Source organism: Microchirus variegatus, assembly GCF_963457635.1.
Source record: "Microchirus variegatus genome assembly, chromosome: 1".
Lineage (NCBI taxonomy): Eukaryota > Metazoa > Chordata > Actinopteri > Pleuronectiformes > Soleidae > Microchirus > Microchirus variegatus.
The window spans coordinates 41,740,386-41,764,052 of NC_139802.1; the positions used below are offsets into that span (position 1 = coordinate 41,740,386).

Sequence of the window (23,667 nt, forward strand, 5' to 3'; positions counted from 1 at the left end):
GTCTGCCCCTCCAGGCCGTGCTTTCACACCCATTTGTCTACTGCAGGTATTGGGTCCGATCCCCCTCAGAGGCATCCTAGTTAGGTGCAAGTTCAGTCTAGACATCCTAATTTGAATACAGAAAAGGACCTGGCATCTTGTATCTAAGTAATCATATATATATATAAATGACATGTCCCTCTTCCTTTGTTGTCTTTTCTTCAGTCATGTATTGCTCAGACCCTGGCCATGTGGAGCACTCCACCAGGTCTCTGTCAGATCCTAAACTCATGGTGGGAACAACCATTCAGTACAGCTGCAATTCTGGCTTCATCCTGCAGGGTGGCGCCACCCTCACCTGCTACGGCCGTGAGCCGGGGACTCCCGTGTGGACATCTCAACTTCCTCACTGTGTCTGTGAGTATCCTTAAAGCTAAAGTTGGGTCTGAAGAAAAAGGCCGACCGACCGACATACAAACCAGCAACAAGCAGCGCGTGCCGTTAACGGTAAAAGAAGCAGCGTTTGTATGGTGGCAGCCATCTTGTAATCCTAACTCGGGATATGGGAAATCTTCGTTCAAGTTAGTTCAGTTGGTTAGAGCGTGGTTCTGATAATGCCAAGGTCATGGATTCGATCTCTGTACAGGCCATAACATACAGTCAATTTCCCCCAGTGCAAGATAATAATAGGCTAATCTAATCCACAAGTCCAACTTTAATAGTGATGAACAGCATGGTAAAGAATCTTAGGTCGTCCTGCATTCAAAAATTTGTCAATAATGCTCCAGTAGCTCAACACAACAACCAAGGTAAGGTCACCTTGACTGCCGTTTCCATCATAAACATGAAGATGGTGGATAGATTTTGTGCACCAAGATGCCAAAACAGTCAGAGACAGAATCGCAGGAGAGTATTTTACTGGATCCCACAGATCCACAGACATGGTGGCGGTGAATCACTGCCGTGTCACATGGAACAACGAGGAACGATAGGAACGTATAAGAATGACAGCAACGTTAACGCAGCTAACGATTTACATTACACTGATGCTAGCAGGGTTAGGGTTCAGTGACAACAACGCTATCTTTAGCCCGGCAGACTGCAGACTTGAATGTCACAAAGCGAGATTGCATCCCATTTGTTTCTCTCCGAGTCTCTTGTAAACTTTCAGCGACTCTCTGGAGTAAGATGAAGGGACGTTAATCACGAAGTCGTGTCAGGATACTGCAGGTCTGGAATAATGTCCTCTCCTGCTGTTTCCAACCTTGTAAACGGCATCCTTTGCCGGAGGCATTATAAGGTATAATGTGCAGGCTGTCCGGTCCTGTGATATATTGGTCAATTTAAAGTGTGTAGTGAACTCTGACAGGTGGTTCCCTATGGTGGTTCGTAGGGTCGTATGTGGTACTGACAAATTCAGTGGTGACTTTACTCCCAAACAGGGGCATGAAAACAGATTTTAGCCACTTAACAAAGGGCTTACCCAATAATAATACCCTGAAAACGTTGTTGATCCACTGCTGCCTCCATCAATTAATTCAAAGGTGACGCAAACTTAATCAAATGAGGCAGCAGCCACAAGCTGAAAAAAACAGATTTTTCTCAATGGACTACGGTGAGGAGAAATAACTACAGTAGTTTCCATATCTAGCTACGCGTCTATAAGGATTTATATATGCATATCAAAGAGCTGTGTGCTGAAGCTGCCCTGTGGTTTGGCAGTAAATTGACGATAGAAACTGTCATCAGTGTAGACAGTTTCATATTCGGCTATAACTGAAGATGAGAGGCTGTCTTCCTGCTGCGGTGTGATCTAACATGAGTGGGTTTGTGTGATTTTCTTGCAAAAAAGAAAAAGAAGAGACCTGGCTCTCTTCCCCCTGTGCTGACACAGATTACAGCGTCCCTGCATGCCAGAAATGCAGGACTCTGTGTAAGTGTGTGTGCTCATTTTTATTAATGTTTGTGAGCAGCGTTTGATGTGTAAATCTTATGCTAATGCAGCATAGCAATCAGCCCTCAGCCACCTGAAAGGAGGGGGTGGAGATTATCCCTGAGTCATGTCACCTCGGCAGGAGCCCGTCACATGTGTCAGTCCAGCTCTGACGCAAAAAAAACCCCCTCACATTCACATTTCTTTACTTCTTTCCTTCTTTGTTTTTTTTTAACGCTATAGCCGAGGAGTCCGTTTCCTGTGAAAACCCTGGTCTCCCTGACGACGGCTACCAGGTCCTGTCCAAGAGGCTTTACCTGCCCGGAGAGTCACTCACCTTTGTCTGTTACCAAGGTTACGAGCTCATCGGAGAGGTTTCGATCAAATGCATCCTTGGAAACCCGTCGTTCTGGAGCGGGCCACTTCCGCTGTGCAGGGGTGAGCCTTTTCTAGGTTGTTTTTTTAGCGAATGTATAGAATGAAACGCTCCCCTGTCTATGCACCCCTTGGATAAATGCATGATGAACACCAGGTTTTTCTGCTCCTTGCCTGCTGAAATAAAACGTCCCTGCTCCTTTTCACGCAACTGACACTTCGCTAAACTCCTTTCCCAAACACTCAAATCGCAGCTGAGCTCAAGCAAGAAATGTCTGTTTCCGCGTGGATAAGGCCTTATGTAACGTTTTTCTGAAAACCCTCAGGTTTTAGGATGTTGTTTTCACAAAGTCCTTAGTTTCTAAGCAGCTTTTTTTAAGGTTGCTCTTAGGTCTTAAGGGGATAGTGCGAATCGGGTCCAATTATAACAGTTTGGGCCTTTCTGTGTGGAGTTTGCATGCGTTTTCTTTGGGTTCTATGCCCAACCAGTTCCTGTTCATGTGGCTCCTAATAAAAACAGTGCAAAAACAGGCGGAGGTTAATTGTACACTCCAAATTGACCGTGGGTGTTAATGGGAGAGTGAATGGTTTTTGGCCCTGTGATTGACTGGCGACCTGACCATGGTGCACCATGTCTTTTTTTGGATTCCCAAAAACATCGGTGTGGAGGATAAATCGGTGAAAATGAATGAATAAGTGAATAATTGAATGAAGCAACAATGGTGCAAAGTCAGAGCAGAGATTTCTGTATATGAGACCAAATAAACCGGGGTTCAATTGTGTAGCGAGGGAGTTTGTCTATAGTTTCTACAACGGTTAGCTTAGTTTAATAGAGTGTGGGGCTAATAACGCCAAGGGCACCGGTTCAAGCTCCTTACGGTCCATAGCATTTAGTGAATTTCCCCAGTGTGGGATGAATAAAGTCAATTCTAATCTGAGATTCCAGCATCAAAAGTAATGAACAGTGGGGTAATATCAGCAGAGTTTGGAACAGAAAATGGACAGACTGCCTCAGGTCACGTTGCAAATGAAATGAGTTTGTCCGTCTATCATCTGAGGAGAGCTGCGATCCCAAAACATCATCACTTTAATAACCTGCTGATGGAAAAACTCAACAATCCTACCTACTGCAGCTTTAAACACGTGCCTCACATCAGAGCAGAAAGCTTGAGCAGCAGCGTGATGGGTGAGGATTTTAACGAACTGTGACGTTAAGCAGACTCGTAGCCAAAAGTGCACGGACACTAAAATTAAAAGTGTGATGTCAATTTGCGTACGTGCACTGACTGACTGGAATGATGTCTTGCAGCCACCCGTAACTGCTTTGGCAACCATGCTTTGGAAGGTGAGTTTGTCTCTTTACGTGGGTGTGACGTGACACTGTGTGACCAGAAAAGAGGGCGCAGTTTGTTGTGTGATTCTCACCTCAAACAAACCATCACACGAGCCAAAAAAGACGAGCATTTCTGTTTAATGTGTCTGCTCAGTGTGCATCAGCAAACACCTGACTGTCCACCTCATTCCCACTGTCTCTGCATGCGAGTGGACTTGTTACCGTTTCCCCCTTTGTCGATCTTTCAGGTCCAGTGGTCCTTATGGAGACCAGAGGTCAGATCCAGGCCTGGGTCATACTAGTCATTACCTACTGTATGTCAGCTTGCATGAACATTCAAATGTGTCTGTCCTTCCACACATGCATACTCGAGCTCACATTCCATTCCACTTTTCTGTCCTGTTGTTGTACATGTTCTGGTACCAGTGGACCTCCTTGCATTATCTCTAGCAAGTTTTCCACAGTTACCTTTCTTTGTTGTTTCTTTTGACCAAAACAAGAGTTGTACTACCAACTGGACTGGGGATTGTTGTGTTACAGGGAGCATGCACACGGACTCAAACTGTAGGGGTGCTCACCAATGGCCATGTAGGGTTCAAATTGACCACCATGAAAATGGGCAGATGACTAAATATATGACCCTTGTGGACCTCTGTGGTCATGCGGACACAGATGGTACAGATTGTAGGGGTTTGTTGCTAGATGAGTTCGCCCCAATGTCTGGGTTCTTGTATTCTGTGAGCGATGAGTTGTTCAAGGGTGGACTGAAAAACAATGGTCAAATGTGACACATGCTCTCCTGAGGTCTACATACTTCCCGTTGCTGTGCTTTTGACATCCTTGGTATCCTGTTTGCCAAAACGGTCATAATTAGCAGATCTTTCCACTGCATGGACTGCCTTTTTGTATCTGGATCAAAGTGGTGGACCTCAATTACTCATACTGGGTTAGGAACCATCCGTGGCACCCACCAAGTGGAAACCTTCAACAAGTACTTTGCTCAGAATGTTCTCTACTCCTTCGCGGGAGATGTTTATAGCATTGGCTAATGTAGGACCCATGTGTCCTTGGGGTCTAAACCCCTTTTTCTGCAGGTGTTGTAACACCCCGGTGCCAAATTTTGTCCAGGATTTCCAAAGTAAGTTAGCTACCAAATGCGAGTTTATCTGGCTTCTTAGTCAGACTATGAACTTTTCAGTCCACCCTTGTACAGGCATGGGCACCAACAGACCTCCTTCTGTAACCTTACTTTGAAGTGTTTTGAAGTCTTCTTCGACCAAAACAAGAACCTATAACCAACTGACTTGAAAGTGTGGGTCACCAAATGTTGGGTACACATGGACAGATGGTGAAGCTTAGGTCAAAATGACCTCTGCAGATGTGTGGACATGGATAGAATCCAACATTCTTTCTTTCTTTAACCAGTTGCAGAGGCAACCGCCGGCTCCACTCTGGACGGAGGGAACATAGCGCTGGTCGTCTTCGTCCTCATCCTCTTGCTGTCCGTGTTGCTGGGAGGCGCCTATGTCTACGTCACACGGTAAATATCTTGGCTTTTAAGGTCCAAGTGTGTTGTTGTGGGATCAGGAGAGGATTTATAATGAGAGTATGAACAGCTGTTTTTCACGTATTCAGGTTCAAGACAAAAACTTGCTGCGAGAGGCGTCTCTTTTATGTAATCATGCTGATAGAATGGCAGAGTTTTAGATGTTGATTATGTGGTTGACTGAGCAGGTGAAAAGATTCATCTTATCCGAGTCTCAACAGCATACTTTGGACTTAGTGACATCTAATGGTGAGACTGCAGACTGCAACAAGCATGTTAGGGAACTCCAGTCGGCTTCACGCAAGGATGTAAACCTCCCCTGTCCTCTCTCAGAATTGCAGCGGTACTGAATGGTTGTTCCCCACCATGAGTTTAGGATCTGACAGAGACCTGGTGGAGTGTTCCAAATGGCCAGCCAAGACGGGTGTAACGGCAAATTCAATTTCTTAGTCTTGGAGCTCGAGCCTTTCCTAACACAAGATACCAGGCCCTTTTGTGTATTCAAATTAGAATGTCTAGACTCGTAGACTAGTAGACAAAGGGGTGTGAAAGCACGGCCTGGAGGGACAGACCCCTTCAATAGACAAATGTGAAAGGGGTGTTCCTTAGATATAAAAGTTTCTGAAGCCTTTTGCCATTGTTTTTATACAGTGAATATTAATAGTGAATTCATGATTTTAATGGGTTTTCTCCTTATTCCATCCATCAGGTGCAGATATCACTCAAACCTCAGGCTTCCTCTCATCTACCCTCACCCTTACCGACAGATCACTGTGGAGACGGAGTTCGACAACCCTCTCTATGAGACAGGAGGGGTGAGTTTCCACCGCGTTTACACGTCTACTAACCCCGTCCGTTACACCTGTAAATCTCACTCACATTGTTCCCGTCTCAGCAGGACACTCGTGAATACGAAGTATCGATATGAGAAGTTCCCCGCGAAAGACGTTTCCGAAACCAAGACCGACCGCCTCGTCCCTAACTCCTTCATCCTCTCTTCCCTCCTTCTCCGGCCCAGGAGCAGGCGATGTAAATACAGTTAGATGACGTCCAGCCCCCCCCCCTTTCTGCTGTTGAGACGCAGAAATTAATCCCGTTCTTTTCCTCCTCCGACACAACACAAGTGTCTGACAACACGGTGGGTTTTTTTTGGACGGGAAGCTAGAACATTGTCGCCTGGAGACGATGGGACATGTAGGATTTAACTGAGAATAAAAGACCTAAAGATCGTCGAGGAAACGCAGAGATGTTAGGGTGTAAACATGGCACAGGCGAGGAGTTACCGAGAGGAGAAAAAGGAAGGAATCGGGGACAAGACACAGTGTGAGGAATGCCAAATGAAGACACTGAAGTACTTTTTTTTAATTCATATTTTTGTTTTTCCAACTTACAGAGAGAATCCTTGACTGGAATATGTCTCAGTAAGAGAATTTGAGTTCTAATTCTTAAAGGAATATTTTCTCAAAGTGAGCTCGCATGAAGTACTGACACAAATGGTGCAAATGTTGCTAATATACTCAGATCAGAGGGGAGATCATAATAGAGAGCCATGATCCTAAAAAAAAAAGAGGGTTTTATGTTTTCACTTTTTTCAGTTAAACTGCCCACTATGGATTTAATATGGTCATTTTCAATTCTTTATTGGTTTGGGCATGGGTTAGGGATGTTTATGACATTGGATTAAAGATAAATGATCATCTAAGTCTAACTATAAACCCAACACACCCTGATAATGAGACGGAGTCAGATGACCACTGCATCCACTGTAACCTTCAGTCAGACCAGTTGGACTCAAGCTGGCCTGGATGATCTTGAGTGGGAACACTGTCCCTAATACGGAGCTAATACACTGAAAAATAAGACTACAGGTACAAAAACCTCAGTCAGCTTTAAAGGAGTCATATTATATCCTATTTCTCCAAGTTAAACTAGTTCCCTGGTCCCATGTCTGTGATATTTTTTGGTCAAAATACCATAAGGATGAAGCACCACAGCAGTTCAATCACCCTGCCAAAACAGCCCTGTCTCTGAACGCTCGCTTTAGTAGTATCTCTTTAAGTCCACCTTAAAAAAAAACAGAAAATGACATCGGCCACAGAGGCTACTGGGCGCTAACAGCAGTTAGCATTTGGAAAAGTGATCATTTGCAGGCTCCAGCAGGCACATTGCCGTCATATATAACATGTATCCACTGGACAGATAAATCCTCTGAGGCTGGAAGTTTGTGTAGAACTCTGTGCTGCACTGTGGAAAAAAATGTACTGAGTGACAGTGTAGGACTGGGTGATACGGGGGAAAAAAATCATATCACAATATACTTTTCTATATCATTTGAAATCAATATTTCTGTAAGGGTGGGTGATATGGATTACAAAATAATGGGGATATAAAGCTGCACACAGGTTGTTTCTCTGGTAATACCTGTCATACCTATCATGATATCCAAAACCTAAGGTCATATTTCGTCTCATAGGTCTAGATACAGATATAATATCCACATATTGCCCGGCCCTAGAGTCACACCGTTGCTCCATGAGTTGGACTTGTTTCATGTGCTGTGAGTGCTTCCTAATCAGTCCAACACACTGTGTCTCTTCCTCCCTCCTGTCTGCAGTCGCCTCCAAGCCTTTAACTCCAGTTTCTCCACTTTTGGCTTTAGCTGCTGTAAATGTGGTATTTAAATCCATGACTTCAGCTGCCGTCAAGTTCCTCTCACGCGCGCGTTTGTTCGAGGAACTGGAACGGGTGATTCTAAAAGGAAAGGTTGCGGAGGTTCGCCGTGTGAATAGCGTAGCTGTAAAGTCGACCGACCGACCCGGCGAGTGCGAGTGCGAGCTCGATCCGCCCCAACCAGATGATGTATTTATTTTGACGTACTGTATATGTGATGTTTTATGCAAATTGATAAATGTACATTTTCATGACGACAAGACAAATGTGACAGTTTCCCTAAATAAATCATAAAACTCGAATAAAAAAGAACAAAAGGTTTATTCTAAATATTGAAGCGTTCTTCTGTGCCGTATTTTTGTGCGGACAAAATGCTAATATTTCCCAACTTTTTTTTTTCCCTCACCATTCCTTAAAGGTGCATTATGTATTTACTAAATCCAAATCAACTGGTCATAAAATCCTCCTAATATGTCACAGAGACTCAGGAATAATGTTCATATAACAAACTGAACTCACCAACAACAACAGTACAGACAAAATATTAGCGTTTAAACAAAAATCTTTTGCAGACTGCAAATCATGTTTTTGGCATGTGGCGCCACCTACCGCCGTCTACCAATCATTGCAGTCGGTAGAGTCTCAGCTGCCGAGCAACCACGGGTTGCCAGTTACAAAGAAATCCAAAAAACCTCAGTATTTTGAATTTGAGTGTAGTAACGGTTTTTGGCCACATTCTTACATATGGCGCCTTTAAAATGCAAATTTTTTTCCAACTACACAAACAAAAACAGGATCTGTGGTAGGTTGTGGGTTCAATTCCCGGCTCCGCTAGCCTACATGCCGATGTGTCCTTGGGCTGCTACACCAACACTTTTTTTTAAATGATGCTTTATTTGAACTAAACATTACGTTGTATACCAAGTGTTTTGAGCCTTTGTAGATCCACAGTGATCTGTAAATGGTAAACTCGGGCATAATATTGTTGGATTTGCACTTATATTAAAAAAATATATATATTATTTTTTATTTGAGATCCAATTGCGCTGTATGTTGCCGTTGAAGTAAAGTAAGATCGACTTTGACCTCACTAGACCTTGCAATATATAACGTGAACAGTCGGTCACGAAGATCAGATTCTGATCGGAAATGCTTACGAATCAGATTTGGGCTGCAGTCTAAACGAGGGCTAAAAAATCGGATCAAAACCCACCTCTGTATGTGGTTTAATCGGCCAGAAAATCAAGGTAGATTCAATCTGGATATTCCTAACCCTTTAAGGTACTACTCAACCGTTTGGTCGACCACACTTTAACTATCAAGCTGAACTCACTAACACTTATTAGGCACTTGTTCTGAATGTTGTACTTTATGAATTATGCAAACAAGGTTTATCGTGAACAGACGTCTCAACCGTTTGGTAGAGGTCCTGTATCTGAACTACTGTAGGGTCTAATTTAAAAAATAAACACATATTTATTGTCGTTATTATTAAAGGTCACATAGAGTGGTCCTGTTGCACATTATATGTTAGTTATGGAGGTCTACTTACATATATTAACTTGTTTTTATGGTCAAAAACCTCCTAGTTGCTGTGAACTAGCCGATAGAAATCCTCTTTTCTGACAGTGTTTTTCTACTGCGAGATTTCAGAGTGAACTTTCACCCCCAGAAGACAGAGTCTTGTGATTGGCCAGTACTATCCAGCACATCCGTTCTCAGAAGCGCAGCGCCCCCCTCTGGAACGGCGGATGCACTGCTCCTCATTATCAAAGCATTGTTTTAACAGTGTTTAAAAATAGCTTCGTCACGACTCCCCGCCGCAGTCCCTTTTATGACTTTAAACCGGAGTCAGACCCAGAGTCAGAAGACACTGTCGCTCGTGAAACACCTCCACAACGGACGTTATTCTTCTTCTGCGGTTCAATGTACGCAACCGGATGTGCCCGGAGCAGGACGATCGGTTGTTCAGGAGAACTGCTGCTTACGTAACTATTACGGGATTTTCAGTGATCTCGTTGAGCCCCGAGATTACAATAAAACACAACGTTCTCAGCAATGGCTGAACTGTTTGTTTCGAACCGTCAGGGCTCCATAAAACAAGGTAATGACGCAGACACTCACCAAAAAAAACAGCGATAATAGGAACTTCGGTCTAGTTCCGCTTTAAAAATCCTATTTGGGCTGCCGTCTAAACGCGACAGTCGTGGTTTTTGCACCGTAACGTCTATCTGAAGGTAACAGAATGCGCGACGGGTCATTTAAGATCCAAAGAGCGAGTCTAATTACAGCGCGTCATCACGGCTCTTGCCCCGGCACTTTCATTGTTCCTGTGAATCTGTGAACCAACTGCTTTCGATTTTTTTTTCTTCGCAAAAACACAATTTCACCATCGCCCGACATAAATAGATTTTAATCTTCTTAACTGTCACGAAAAAAGAACTCGTTACTTTCATCACACCTCTGGCTCCCACGCAACTTTCTTTCTTACCGACTTTGCCATCTTCCCTGATAAGTCAGAGGCAAATCCTGCCCCGCAGCATTTCCCCCCCCCCCCCCCCCCACCCCACGAAACCACTTTAATGTCCTAATGATTCCTTCCTTCTGCTGCCTTTGTGAATGCTAATCAGAAGATAATGCTTCCTGCGATGATTGTGATTACCAGGGGCTTTTCCTGCTGCGGCGAATTCAACTGCTGAGACGCTTTTAACCAGATGCCTGATGATGTTTCAGAAGCTCTGACGGAAGTGAGCGCTACCCACACAAGTTTAATGAGCCAAAGGCGTCAACAGAGGCACAAAACGCGTCACGTTTATTTCTTGCATTTCAGGCTTTTTGGTGGGTGCTTTTAATCGGGGAGAATCGTGCATGGGTGCCGCATGAGGCTTTTATCGTAACTTGAAAAAGTCCTGTATCTGACTCGATCAGATTCAGATACACAGATATTCGCTTTCAAATAAACATCCATATTCTGCATCTTCTTTCTTTTGGCTTCTCCCCCCTCTCTAGGGGGCGCCACAGCACATGATCACCATATTTCACGTTACACGTATATTGCACGAGCCGCAATCTGCGCGTCCATATTAACATTTTCCAGTCTTCCACGTGGATTTCTATAGTTACAGTCTACACAATCTACTGCAATATGCATGTACAATATATCATGTTCAACCCTGCTAGTATAGCAGGGTTGAACATGATATATTGTACATGCATATTGTATACTTTCATCACACCTCTGGCTCCCACGCAATACAAGCCCATACTGTGCTGGTAACTGTCTTTAAGGTACATTCCATTTTAACATTTTATAGTGGTATTATTAATTAATTTTTATAATTTTTATTTTAATAAATAAATTAATTAATTGTTTAATTAATTAATTGTTTTTAATTTTTTTATTAATCTTATAATTTTTTATTAATCTTTTAATTTGTTAATAAACTGTTTAATTAAATAATGAAGTAATTATTAATTAATTAATTAATTATTTATTAATTATTTATTAATTAATTAATTAATTAATTAATTAATTATCAATATCTTTCCATAGTGTACTTTGACATATGTGGATATTATTTCCACATATTATTGATTTATCTTTATCTTAACTGTCTTTTCTGCTGTGATGATTTAAAGGACTATCTTATCTTAGCTAAAAAAAAAAACTAAAAAAAAAAACTTTATTGTTAAACACAACAGTGCCTCACTGTTTCCATGCAAATGCTATGTTGAAGGTTGGCCACCAGATGTCACCACATTCAATTGAAACACAGACGTTTCAACCATTTCAACACAACTGATTCAGTGGTTTCTCCATTACTACCTAGTAATTAAAATGAATATGTTTATTATTATTATTATAAATGAATGATGTAAAAACATCAAACATCCCATATATTCAAAATTTCCCATTGCATTTTCTGAGGAAATGCACATGTTGCACAAGTTATTAATGTCTATTCAATTTCAACAGATCAGTCAAAATGTAGCACTTCCATTTTCTTGTCATTCCGGGGTTTTTTTTGGATGCATTTTTTTCTCCCATAGAAAATGGGGCATATCAAAGGCAGACAACTCAAACAAAGAGATCAAAGATCAAAGATCAAAGAAAGGATCGTAAGTACTGATGCTGAATGTGGAGCGCAGCGTCGTTAAATTGCCTCTCGCTGTAAAGCCTGACCCGAATTAATAGGAAAGCTTTTGAGAAACTTTAAATTGCGCTTGGACTGTGTTGAAGAATTTCGAAGGACTTTGCCCTGTGGAAGGCAGCGTTGCACCATCGCATTGGACCAATCAAATATATCATCTGGAAACAATTTGCCCGTAAGTAATGTGAGCTCTTATGTATTGTAATGGGGATGTTATCTCAATCCATCAGGAACTCATCTGTCACTAATGCAACAGTTAGCGTTAGCGCTCTAATGCGTCACTTTGTCTCGCGCACGTGATGGATGCTGATGCTCAGCCTGTGAGTTGGAACTTCCTTTGTGTCCATCTGTGTCGGCCGCTTCACAGGAGTCAAAGTCATCAAAGGCAGCAGTGAAACGAGATTTCTTTTAGCGGCCAGTTTTTTTTTTAAAGCGCCAAAATTCGGACATTATATGAGGCGTCGCCGATAGCCTGTGAACTGTGAACTCTTTTCGGGGACGTGATAGTTTAAACCGTTCATCTGTTCAGTCGCGAAACTGTTCCGACGGGGTCACTTGAGAGGCTTCAAACTCGCTCAGGTTACTCACTAAAGTAAGTCATCGTTACTTTACTTGCGTCGTCGTCGTTTCAAAATCCAACGTAGTGGTGTACGGCGCCAAAAAGAAGAGAATTGTGTCGAAGTGGCCTAAAGTCAGACTTGTTCCAAAGGGGGCGTTTCGAAGGACTCACGAACTACACTCTTAAGGCGGATTTCCACCGGGCGCGTTAGCGGTTTTGCTTCGTCCTCTTGCCCAGAGTCAATCCCCACTGGGCGCGTTACGGCAGCGCGGCGGTGCCTTGGGAGCCAGCGGTATTCACGAAAGATCGCGCGATAATCCAGAACGGATTATCATAGGAGAACCTATCATTTTGGCTCCCTACCCTTTTGGAGGGTACCACCAATAACCCTTTTAAAACCCTTTATTCACGAAAGGGGTTTTTAGGCGTTCTCTGGGTCAAAATGGTTCTTACTGGAACCATAAGTGTTACCAAGAACCCTTTCTTCGGAACAGGGTTTTTCAGAAGCAAATGGTTCCAGGTAGAACCTCAGCCCTTGTAGAAAGGACCCCTTTTGGAACCCTTATTTGTAAGAGTGTAGGGAGGGCAGTGTTGCACCTCTTAGTGAAATGTGCTCACATTTAGGACGAAATAGTAACTAAATAAACATAGAAGGATATTGATATTATATTGATTTCGAATTAGGGTTGATAAAACCTGTGTTTTTTTTACCGTTTATTTTCATTTCACAGTTGCAAGATGCAGATCTTTGTGAAGACCCTGACAGGCAAGACCATCACTCTGGAGGTGGAGCCCAGTGACACCATTGAGAACATCAAAGCTAAGATCCAGGACAAAGAAGGAATCCCTCCGGACCAGCAGCGTCTCGTCTTCGACGGCAAACAGCTGGACGATGACCGCACCCTCTCAGACTACCACATCCAGAAGGAGTCCAACATCCATCTTGTCCTGCGAGTGAGAGGAGGTATGCAGATCTTTGTGAAGACCCTGACGGGCAAGACCATCACGCTGGAGATTGAGCTGAATGACACCATTGAGAACGTCAAGGCCAAAATCCAGGACAAAGAAGGAATCCCTCAAGACCAGCAGCGTCTCATCTTCGCTGGTAAACAGCTGGAAGATGGTCGCACCCTCTCCGACTACAACATCCAGAAGGAGTCCACCATCCATCTTGTCTTGCGTCTTAGAGGGGGCAATGCAGATCTTTGTGAAGGCCTTGTCTGACAAGACCGTCCCTCTGGAGGTGGAGCCCAGGGATTCTGTTGAGAACGTCAAGGCCAAAATCCAGGATAAGGAAGGAATCCCAGATCAGATCAGATAAGCAGCATCTCGTCTTTGCTGGTAAACAGTTAGAAGATAGGCGCATGCTCTCTGACTATACTACACAGAAGGAGTCCACCCTCCACCTTGTTTTGTGTCTGAGAGGAGGAAACTCTGAACCTTATGAAAATGCCGCTGTCAATCAACCTTTAGTTCTCGTGCTGAAATGCCGTGTCCTGCAATTTCAGTCATTCCAGTAAGTTTAAAAGGGTAGCATCTTTGAAAGTTCCATTCATATAATAAATAAATAAATAAACTGGATCCTACAGTTACTCGCTGTTTGTTTTGTCGATTTTCAGTTAATTAACTCTGTGTTACATCAAACTTCATTTATTGATTAAAAAATATATATATTTATATATATTTTTTCTCCTGCTCAGTGAAGGGCTTTTGTGTAATTTGTAGCGTAGCCTAGCTATTCAGCCACCAGGTGTCAGCAGAGACCAATTCAACTGCGCGTCACACATACATACACATATATATTGTGTATACATGTACATATGTATGCAAAAATTGGAATATATACATATAATTAATAATGTTCTGTTCAGGAATGCAAGTAAATAATTATAATGTGACAATTTGTCATCTTAATCAAGAAATAATGTGCAATTTTCTTTTTGTAAAACAGTAAATTTGAAAATCCATGGATAACTATAATAAATATATTACAAATATAATTTCGGGTAAAGAGCTTCTACGTGCTGGTTTATTAACCACCAACAACAGATTTTGATATTTACGTCCAAATATGTATGGAGGTAGATTTGTGTCTTTGTTATTCAATCAAAATATATATTTTCAATCAAAAAAAACCTACTAATTAAAGAAAAAAAGTTTTTCAAAAAATTGCTTTGATTGAAGTGAAGTTTTTTTTGTTTGAAGCAAACTTTTTTTTTAAAAGATCAAAGTATCTTTACTCTACTACTATGTGGAGAAATTTCAAAATAAAAGTCCATATTTTCCAAGTGGCATAATCGGCCATATTTGCATATTTGAGCGACTGTAAAAACATTTTGCTCACTAATTCCTGGCTGTTGTTTTGTAAATCCCTTTTTTAAACTAGAAGCAAATATTTTATATATTACGGTAGCATATTGCATTCACTTGAAAAAAAACAAACTCCTGTTTTTCTCAGTAATTAATTTTCGGTTTGATTTAAAAAAAAACATTTTTTTTTCTGTTTTTCTAATTTTTTTCCTGATTTTCTGAGTTATTATTTTCTGTTTTTCTGAGTAATTTTTTTGTTTTTCGTGCAAATTTTTCCCCACCCCCGTTTTTCCCATTATTTTTTTTTCTGTTTTTCAGAGTAAAGTTATATATATATATAAATAAAATTATACTGCATTGACGTTTGAGTATGTGCTGCCTGATCTCCGCCACCAGATGTCACTCGCGCTGAATCAAACGTTTAGCGGGCGGGGTCAAACGTTTAGCCACGCCCACATTTAGCCCATCCCTGATCTGCGTACTTGCAGTCAGGTGCAATTGGATCCATCCTCCAGGTCAGTAGATGGCGCTAATGTGCTTGTGCGCCAAAAGAGGTCAGTAAAAGAAGAGTGAAGGCAGGCGGAGCAGCAGCATCCGAGTCGTCATTTATTTGCTGAATCATTCACGTCCATCGTCCAGAGGAAACTTATTAGTCACGAACATCGCTTGAAAAGCAATTTTGTAAGTAATCTGAATTTTCACCCGCTTAGATTATGTGTCGTTATGAGATGCTGCGTGTGTTGAAAATGTTGAAAACATTGCGACGAAAGACCTGTTGCTCTCAAAACGCAGCATTCATCAGAATTTGGCTTTTTTTATTGTTATTATTTGGTCCGAAAAATGTATATTTAAAACTTTAATTCGAAACACAAGTGTTTTTTAATACAATAATAACATAGACACGCGCGTGCACTTCCGCCACAGTAAATCACAACGACGGCGACGTCGGGACAACATTAGCTCGTAGCTTTCACAGCCGTGTGTTAGCAGCTGACCGACGTCAATGAAAAGGGTTTAGAAAATGTCACCGAATAACTATATTGAAGTATTTCGAGTCAAGATATAAAAACGGTTTAAACTGTGGTTCCCATGTTTTTCCGCTGTTCAGTTAAATGATGTTTATTCGGTTAATTAGCGAGGGCGACGTCGCCTGCTAGCTTAGCAACTGTGACTGTTTGGTATCTGTTAATAACAGGCAGCCATTTTGGATAATTAAATGCTGTTGTATTTGTTTTTTTAGACTTTTATCGTGTCTTTAGGTCGACTTTAATCGGAATAATTAAGTAAACTGAGTACTAGCGTGTTTTCAGCGAAATTGCAGATGAAACTACGAAGCACTTACGATTAATCGCCAACTATTTTGATAATCGGTTTGAATCTCTTTTTTCGTGAGTAAAACAATTTCTGATTGTTTAGCTTCTTAAATGTGAATATTTTCTTCGTTTCTTTGCTCCATATAACAACGAAATCATTAAAACGGAATCATTTTGGTTTGTGGACAAAACAAGACATTCAAGAACGTTGTCATTTCCGGGTTTGACAAACACTGATCAATGTTTTTTTTTTTTTACGTATTCTGACATTTTATGGACCAACTGATTCATTGATTAATCGAGAAAATAATCGACAGGTTAATCAATTACAAAAATAATCGTTAGTTGCAGCTCTACTTACAATTATTGTGTTCCTGTTCTGTATTATTATTATTATTATTATCATTATTATTGTTTCATCATCTGCAGCACATTTTGAGTTGTCGATATTGGCACAATTCAAAAACAGTTGTACACAAATATTATACAATTCACCCCTCCAGGATACACCCCAGAATAGCGACAACCCCCTCAGTAACCGCACAAAATCTTTTATTCCATGCAGTAAAATCTGTGATCTAGCACATAATACATCAGTCACATCAGTGTCCTATGAAGAAAAGCACAAACAGACAACTTGGACTTGATACGTGTACCTAAAGTTGTGTTATATTTATTGTTTAAGTGTGTGGCACATTCAACTTTTGGCTACTGCTAATATGAGTAAAACGTGATAGTTTTCTTCCATTTATTTTCATTTAACAGTGTCAAGATGCAGATCTTTGTGAAGACCCTGACTGGCAAGACCATCACTCTGGAGGTGGAGGCCAGTGACACCATTGAGAACGTCAAAGCTAAGATCCAGGACAAAGAAGGAATCCCTCCAGACCAGCAGCGTCTTATCTTCGCTGGTAAACAGCTAGAAGATGGTCGCACCCTGTCCGACTACAACATCCAGAAGGAGTCCACTCTCCATCTTGTGCTCCGTCTTAGAGGTGGAATGCAGATCTTTGTGAAGACCCTGACTGGCAAGACCATCACTCTGGAGGTAGAGCCCAGTGACACCATTGAGAACGTCAAGGCCAAAATCCAGGATAAGGAAGGAATCCCTCCAGACCAGCAGCGTCTCATCTTCGCTGGTAAACAGCTTGAAGATGGTCGCACCCTGTCCGACTACAACATCCAGAAGGAGTCCACTCTCCATCTTGTGCTCCGTCTTAGAGGTGGAATGCAGATCTTTGTGAAGACCCTTACCGGCAAGACCATCACTCTGGAGGTGGAGGCCAGTGACACCATTGAGAACGTCAAAGCTAAGATCCAGGACAAAGAAGGAATCCCTCCAGACCAGCAGCGTCTTATCTTCGCTGGTAAACAGCTAGAAGATGGCCGCACCCTGTCCGACTACAACATCCAGAAGGAGTCAACCCTCCATCTTGTGCTCCGTCTTAGAGGTGGAATGCAGATCTTTGTGAAGACCCTTACCGGCAAGACCATCACTCTGGAGGTGGAGGCCAGTGACACCATTGAGAACGTCAAGGCCAAAATCCAGGACAAAGAAGGAATCCCTCCAGACCAGCAGCGTCTTATCTTCGCTGGTAAACAGCTAGAAGATGGCCGCACCCTGTCCGACTACAACATCCAGAAGGAGTCAACCCTCCATCTTGTGCTCCGTCTTAGAGGTGGAATGCAGATCTTTGTGAAGACCCTTACCGGCAAGACCATCACTCTGGAGGTGGAGGCCAGTGACACCATTGAGAACGTCAAGGCCAAAATCCAGGACAAAGAAGGAATCCCTCCAGACCAGCAGCGTCTTATCTTCGCTGGTAAACAGCTAGAAGATGGCCGCACCCTGTCCGACTACAACATCCAGAAGGAGTCAACCCTCCATCTTGTGCTCCGTCTTAGAGGGGGAATGCAGATCTTTGTGAAGACCCTTACCGGCAAGACCATCACTCTGGAGGTGGAGGCCAGTGACACCATTGAGAACGTCAAAGCTAAGATCCAGGACAAAGAAGGGATCCCTCCAGACCAGCAGCGTCTTATCTTCGCTGGTAAACAACTTGAAGATGGCCGCACCCTCTCCGACTACAACATCCAGAAGGAGTCCACCCTCCATCTTGTGCTCCGTCTTAGAGGTGGAATGCAGATCTTTGTGAAGACCCTGACAGGCAAGACCATCACTCTGGAGGTGGAGCCCAGTGACACCATTGAGAACGTCAAGGCCAAAATCCAGGATAAGGAAGGGATCCCTCCTGACCAGCAGCGTCTTATCTTCGCTGGTAAACAGCTAGAAGATGGCCGCACCCTTTCCGACTACAACATCCAGAAGGAGTCCACCCTCCATCTTGTGCTCCGTCTTAGAGGTGGAATGCAGATCTTTGTGAAGACCCTTACCGGCAAGACCATCACTCTGGAGGTGGAGGCCAGTGACACCATTGAGAACGTCAAAGCTAAGATCCAGGACAAAGAAGGAATCCCTCCAGACCAGCAGCGTCTTATCTTCGCCGGTAAACAGCTTGAAGATGGTCGCACCCTGTCCGACTACAACATCCAGAAGGAGTCCACCCTCCATCTTGTGCTCCGTCTTAGAGGGGGAATGCAGATCTTTGTGAAGACCCTTACCGGCAAGACCATCACTCTGGAGGTGGAGGCCAGTGACACCATTGAGAACGTCAAAGCTAAGATCCAGGACAAAGAAGGAATCCCTCCAGACCAGCAGCGTCTTATCTTCGCCGGTAAACAGCTTGAAGATGGCCGCACCCTCTCCGACTACAACATCCAGAAGGAGTCCACCCTCCATCTTGTGCTCCGTCTTAGAGGTGGAATGCAGATCTTTGTGAAGACCCTGACAGGCAAGACCATCACTCTGGAGGTGGAGCCCAGTGACACCATTGAGAACGTCAAGGCCAAAATCCAGGATAAGGAAGGGATCCCTCCTGACCAGCAGCGTCTTATCTTCGCTGGTAAACAGCTAGAAGATGGTCGCACCCTTTCCGACTACAACATCCAGAAGGAGTCCACCCTCCATCTTGTGCTCCGTCTGAGAGGAGGAAAGTAGGCTCTTTATGATGAAGATGCCCCTGTTCAGCCACCTTTTGCTCCAGTGTTGACCTTGAATGTCCTCTTAAAGTAAAGGAAAAAACATTCCTCGTTGTGCTTGAGCTTGCGAGTCAGCATTCCCAGCAATTGTTTTTTTTAAATTATTTTTTTGATGTAACAAAAAATATTTTTTTTTTGATTTAACATTTTCACTTGCATTTGCTGACAGTTTTTGAATCGACTTAAATAGATATCTGATACGCTGGCCTCAGGTTTTGAGATTTTAAAGCCCGACATTGAATTCTCAACCTATTTAACATGTTGTCGAAACCAAAAGTATCAATTGTCTTTTTGTTTTGCTTAAAAGGGAAGCAAGAAATCCTGCTGATATAACTAATAAATGTCCTCTTAATCTTATTTGCTGTTTGTTTCTCTAATTTATCAGTAAAGTCACATGTTAAATGTCAATACCAAACTCGAGTGTATTGATTCAAGTATTTGCTCTTCTGCTTGGTGATGATAGCAAATTTGACTTTTATGTAGTTTGGCTATTCAGCCACCAGCTGTCACCAGAGATCACATTCTCAGAAATCCCTTCCGTTAGCAAAAAAATGCTTATGCTATGGAAAATGCTACCTGGTGTAGAGTTTCTTAGGAGCGCCTGATGTGGCTAAAAGCTATTTTTCATTGTGTGCAGCCATGCTGTCAGTGAGGGTAAGTACCCTTTTTTTATACTTTATTTTTGTCATACATGTACAAAAACAAATAATAGGGGTCTAGGACATGTCAATTGCATTTGGGAAATAGGTACAGATAAGAAAGACCAACATCTGTTCTTTACATGCATATAATATATATATATATATATATATATGATGTATTGTTTTTATTCTTAACCCTTAAATTGCTAGGTTTATTCATGGTGCACCTTGATTTTATGATCTAAAAAAAAACACCAAAAGTTAAATATTTTCAATATAATTCATGCAAACAGGATTTTTATTTTTTTGATTATTGCACCATGATGTATGTAAATGATTAGCATAAACATTTTGTTTTTGTATACAATTTGTTGTGTAATGTCAGATGGCCTGAAAATCCTAGCACTAACCCACCTAGCGCTCTGTGTCTGTCCGTCCATCTGTGGACGTACAGGACCTCCTGGCCTCGTCTTGTTTGTCAGAACGACAATATCTTATCTCTCTGGGAACTTTACAATATGCCCTGCTTGTTTTCTCGGGCCCTGATTCGTCAGTCGTCGATATGCGATGTTAATAGATAACTAACACACTGGTCCATATTCATTTAATATGGTAAAACTGAAGGGGTGGGGTCAGCAAGGGTGTTGTTGAGTAAAGAGTTACATTTTTTAATGATGAAATTATGATGATTTATTTATCGAGATTGTGACATTAGGCAAGATACGGTCTTAGATTGTGGATAATCCTCATTAAGTATCTGTAATGACCTTTCCTGGTTTTAAACGCCGTTGCATAGAATATATTTGTGAATACACTATATTTAATAAATTATATATATATATATTATACTTTGATTGAGAAAAAAAAAAACCCCATAGAATTGACAAAATGAAGAATCCCTGGCAGCTGTGAATGGGTGTGGACGACGGCCCTGCCTCTCGCTCATCTCCACAACTACTGTCACTTGATTTCACTTTCGGACGCTCCGTCAAGCTGCTGAAAAGAAATCGCTCGCAGGAAGTGCAATCGGCTTTTCCCCCGTCAAAATAAAACACCCATTAGACAAACCGTGACCTACTCGCAGCGAGGCGTGTTCCTGAGCCGTTCGTCACGGCTGCTCCTCGCCCCGATTACTGTTCAGACTCTGACGCATCAGATGATGTTAAAAATCGAATCTGTTAATCCTTCACGCTGGAGGATAATTTGCCCAGTTAATCTCTTTCAAACGACCTAAAAATCAGAAGGTTCCATGACTAAAGCCCAGCGTTCAATTCATTCTAACGATGTTGTTCTGCAGAACAGAAATGGAATGGTGGTAAACGGGATACAGCTACTAGCACGTGATTCACCTTCTTCTGCTTAATGCTAGCTATGTTTACATGTACACAAGTCATTTGGATCGGTATTTGTATAAACAAATCAATCCGATCATGACTTCCTGGTTGGGTTTTTATTAAACTGATTTCGGATCTGTACGTTCTGGTACCTTTAATCATTACAAAGGGAGCAACAACTGGTGTAATGTACCTTTAAAGCTATTTTCAGATCGTCTGCAATGTAAGATAGTGATTGTTTTTAAATTTATCACTATTTATTTGGGCTTGGGACTGACACTGGGTGCAATATATATCCCACTTTCAATCTGTATCAAGCCCATATTCTGGAAACTGTCTTTAATATATGTATATTCCTATATCTTTATATATTGTACTTTCTTGTAAATGCATGTTTATTATTTATTATCTTGTCTTTGCTGCTGTGTCAATGTGAATAATGAACTTTCTTATTTTATCTTAACACAGGACAGGAAGTCAAACTTAAGAAGATACACAAAATGAAACAGGAAACCAGGAACAGAACTAAAAACCCAAGGTAATTTAAAGCCTGTTTCCAGATGAAGGATTGCAGCTGTAAATCCTGCCCTTTAAAGGAGAATATTTTGCAGACTGCCTTTGGGTAATGGAGATTTTCATGTTCACGTACAGGTTCAAAATAAAGGTCATGTGATACCAGTGGGACGTCAGGCTTTTTCGTCGACCACAGACCGAATCTTGAAAAAGTTCCCCAATCAATGATCCCACTGTTCTGTTCTGTTCTGTGCTTCGTTTTCAAATGAACGGGGACGGGAAACTCCTCAAAAGCAGAACTAAAACTATTCAGATGCGCGGATCACATGTTTCCTCATGGAGCGAGACCAACTGGTGTTTCAGGTCAGTGGAGATTTTTTGTTTGTTTTTGTTTTGTTGGAGAACGAGCGGTGCTCCCTGAAAAAAACCTTAAGAGTGTTAAAGGTTAAACGTCTTATCGCTAACGGGGAATATACGCTAATAAACGTGTGGCCGTTTAACTTGTTTTGCCCAAAAGGGTCAACAACTTCAATGCCTATGGTGAGATTCAGCTTCTACACGCCATGATCCGGAAGCTGAGTTTGAAAAACGAGTTATTCCTGCAACCGAGAGACAAAAAGGACCGATGTCCTCATTGTGAAGTGACAGGTTTCTCACTCTTCGCTCTCTTTCTCCACAATCGACAGGTTGTTCGACCTGATTCTGGAGGAGCAAGGAAGTGGTTACCATTTAGGTTAGCTCGTATATAACAATCGCATTACGTTCAGTTCTGAATCAGTTGTATAGTATTATACTGTTATGTACATAAACGGTAGCATAAATTGTTGAAAACAATATACTGATATCAATTTTAATGACCGTTCTACTACTAATACTAATATTAATAGCCTCATCACTGGATCTGGATCCTGCAGCCCAGGTGTTAAGCACAAACTAGAGGAGAGAAAGAACAGGGTTAGTGTGAACACGTGCGAAACAAAACAACGTCACAACACTGAAGTGCTGCATATATACTGCTCTATGGCTGCAAAGCATTGTGGGAAATGATATGTCATTAACCTTGTTCTTTCGCTCGCTAGTTTGTGTCCTCATCTTCCAAGTTGCGGGATCCAGATCCACTTACCCACACTGTAAAAAAAAGAAAACGAAAAATTTGCTGCAATCAATTATTGAGTTAACAGCTCAACAAAAGAGCTTGAGTTATTTTTTTTTAAAGTTCCAACAACTAACATTATTTTGTTAGACAAACTTGTAAGTTAGATTTAAAAAAAAATTTTTTTTTTAATTTTTTGAACAACATTGGTTAGCCAAACTGTTTGGAAAGAGAGTTTTGAGATGATTGCAGCAAGTTGCCTTGAAATTTAGAGTTTTCTCACCTTTTTTTTTTTTTACAGTGCAGATTCTAGCCCGTGAATACGGTTACATATGGAATATAAAATGTACCTTCTTTTAATATGTTCCACATTTCTTCCTGTGTCAATTTAATAGATAATTTGTGGATACACTGTAAAAAAGGAAACTCAAAATTTCAAGGCAACTTGCTGCAATCAATTTTTGAGTTGTGTCAAGTCAAAATTTAAACAAAAAACAGTTTAATTTTTGAAATTTTGTTTACATTATCTGAACAAGATTGGTTAGCCAAACTGCTTGAAAAGAGAATTTTGAGTTGACACAAATCTAACTTACAAGATTGTCAAACAAAATAATATTAGTTGACGGAACTTTAAAAGAAAAACCTATAATAAATAATAAACCTAATATCTTTTGTTGAGCTGTAAACTCAAAAATTGATTGCAAGTTGCCTTAAATTTTTTGTTTTGTTTTTTACAGTGTATCCACATATATATTAAATTGACACAAGAAATTTGGAAAATATTAAAAGACTGTACATTTTATATTCCATATGTAACA

The 23,667-nt window shown here is 41.6% G+C and overlaps 2 protein-coding genes across 2 annotated transcripts in view; both read left to right on the top strand.

Moving 5' to 3' along the window:
* The window catches only part of sez6l (seizure related 6 homolog (mouse)-like), a gene marked incomplete at both ends in the record, with an annotated part of 47,146 nt that extends 41,052 nt beyond the window's left edge, over positions 1-6,094 (top strand). Inside the window, 6 exons of the mRNA XM_083908256.1 lie at positions 205-396; positions 2,156-2,350; positions 3,597-3,632; positions 5,046-5,160; positions 5,876-5,981; positions 6,065-6,094. Of these exons, the coding sequence (XP_083764382.1) occupies positions 205-396; positions 2,156-2,350; positions 3,597-3,632; positions 5,046-5,160; positions 5,876-5,981; positions 6,065-6,094 (674 nt within the window). The remainder of the gene's footprint in view (positions 1-204; positions 397-2,155; positions 2,351-3,596; positions 3,633-5,045; positions 5,161-5,875; positions 5,982-6,064) is intronic.
* A 9,323-nt stretch (positions 6,095-15,417) lies between these two features.
* On the top strand, positions 15,418-19,532 carry ubc (ubiquitin C). The gene is made up of 2 exons (XM_083889309.1): positions 15,418-15,537; positions 16,935-19,532. The coding sequence occupies exon 2, from the start codon at positions 16,942-16,944 to the stop codon at positions 19,225-19,227; it is 2,286 nt and encodes a 761-aa protein (XP_083745435.1). The 5' UTR covers positions 15,418-15,537; positions 16,935-16,941; the 3' UTR covers positions 19,228-19,532.
* The last annotated feature ends 4,135 nt before the right edge of the window (positions 19,533-23,667 follow it).

Excerpts from the sequence above, each read along its gene's own strand:
- ubc (XM_083889309.1), top strand. The coding sequence starts at position 16,942 with ATGCAGATCTTTGTGAAGACCCTGACTGGCAAGACCATCACTCTGGAG.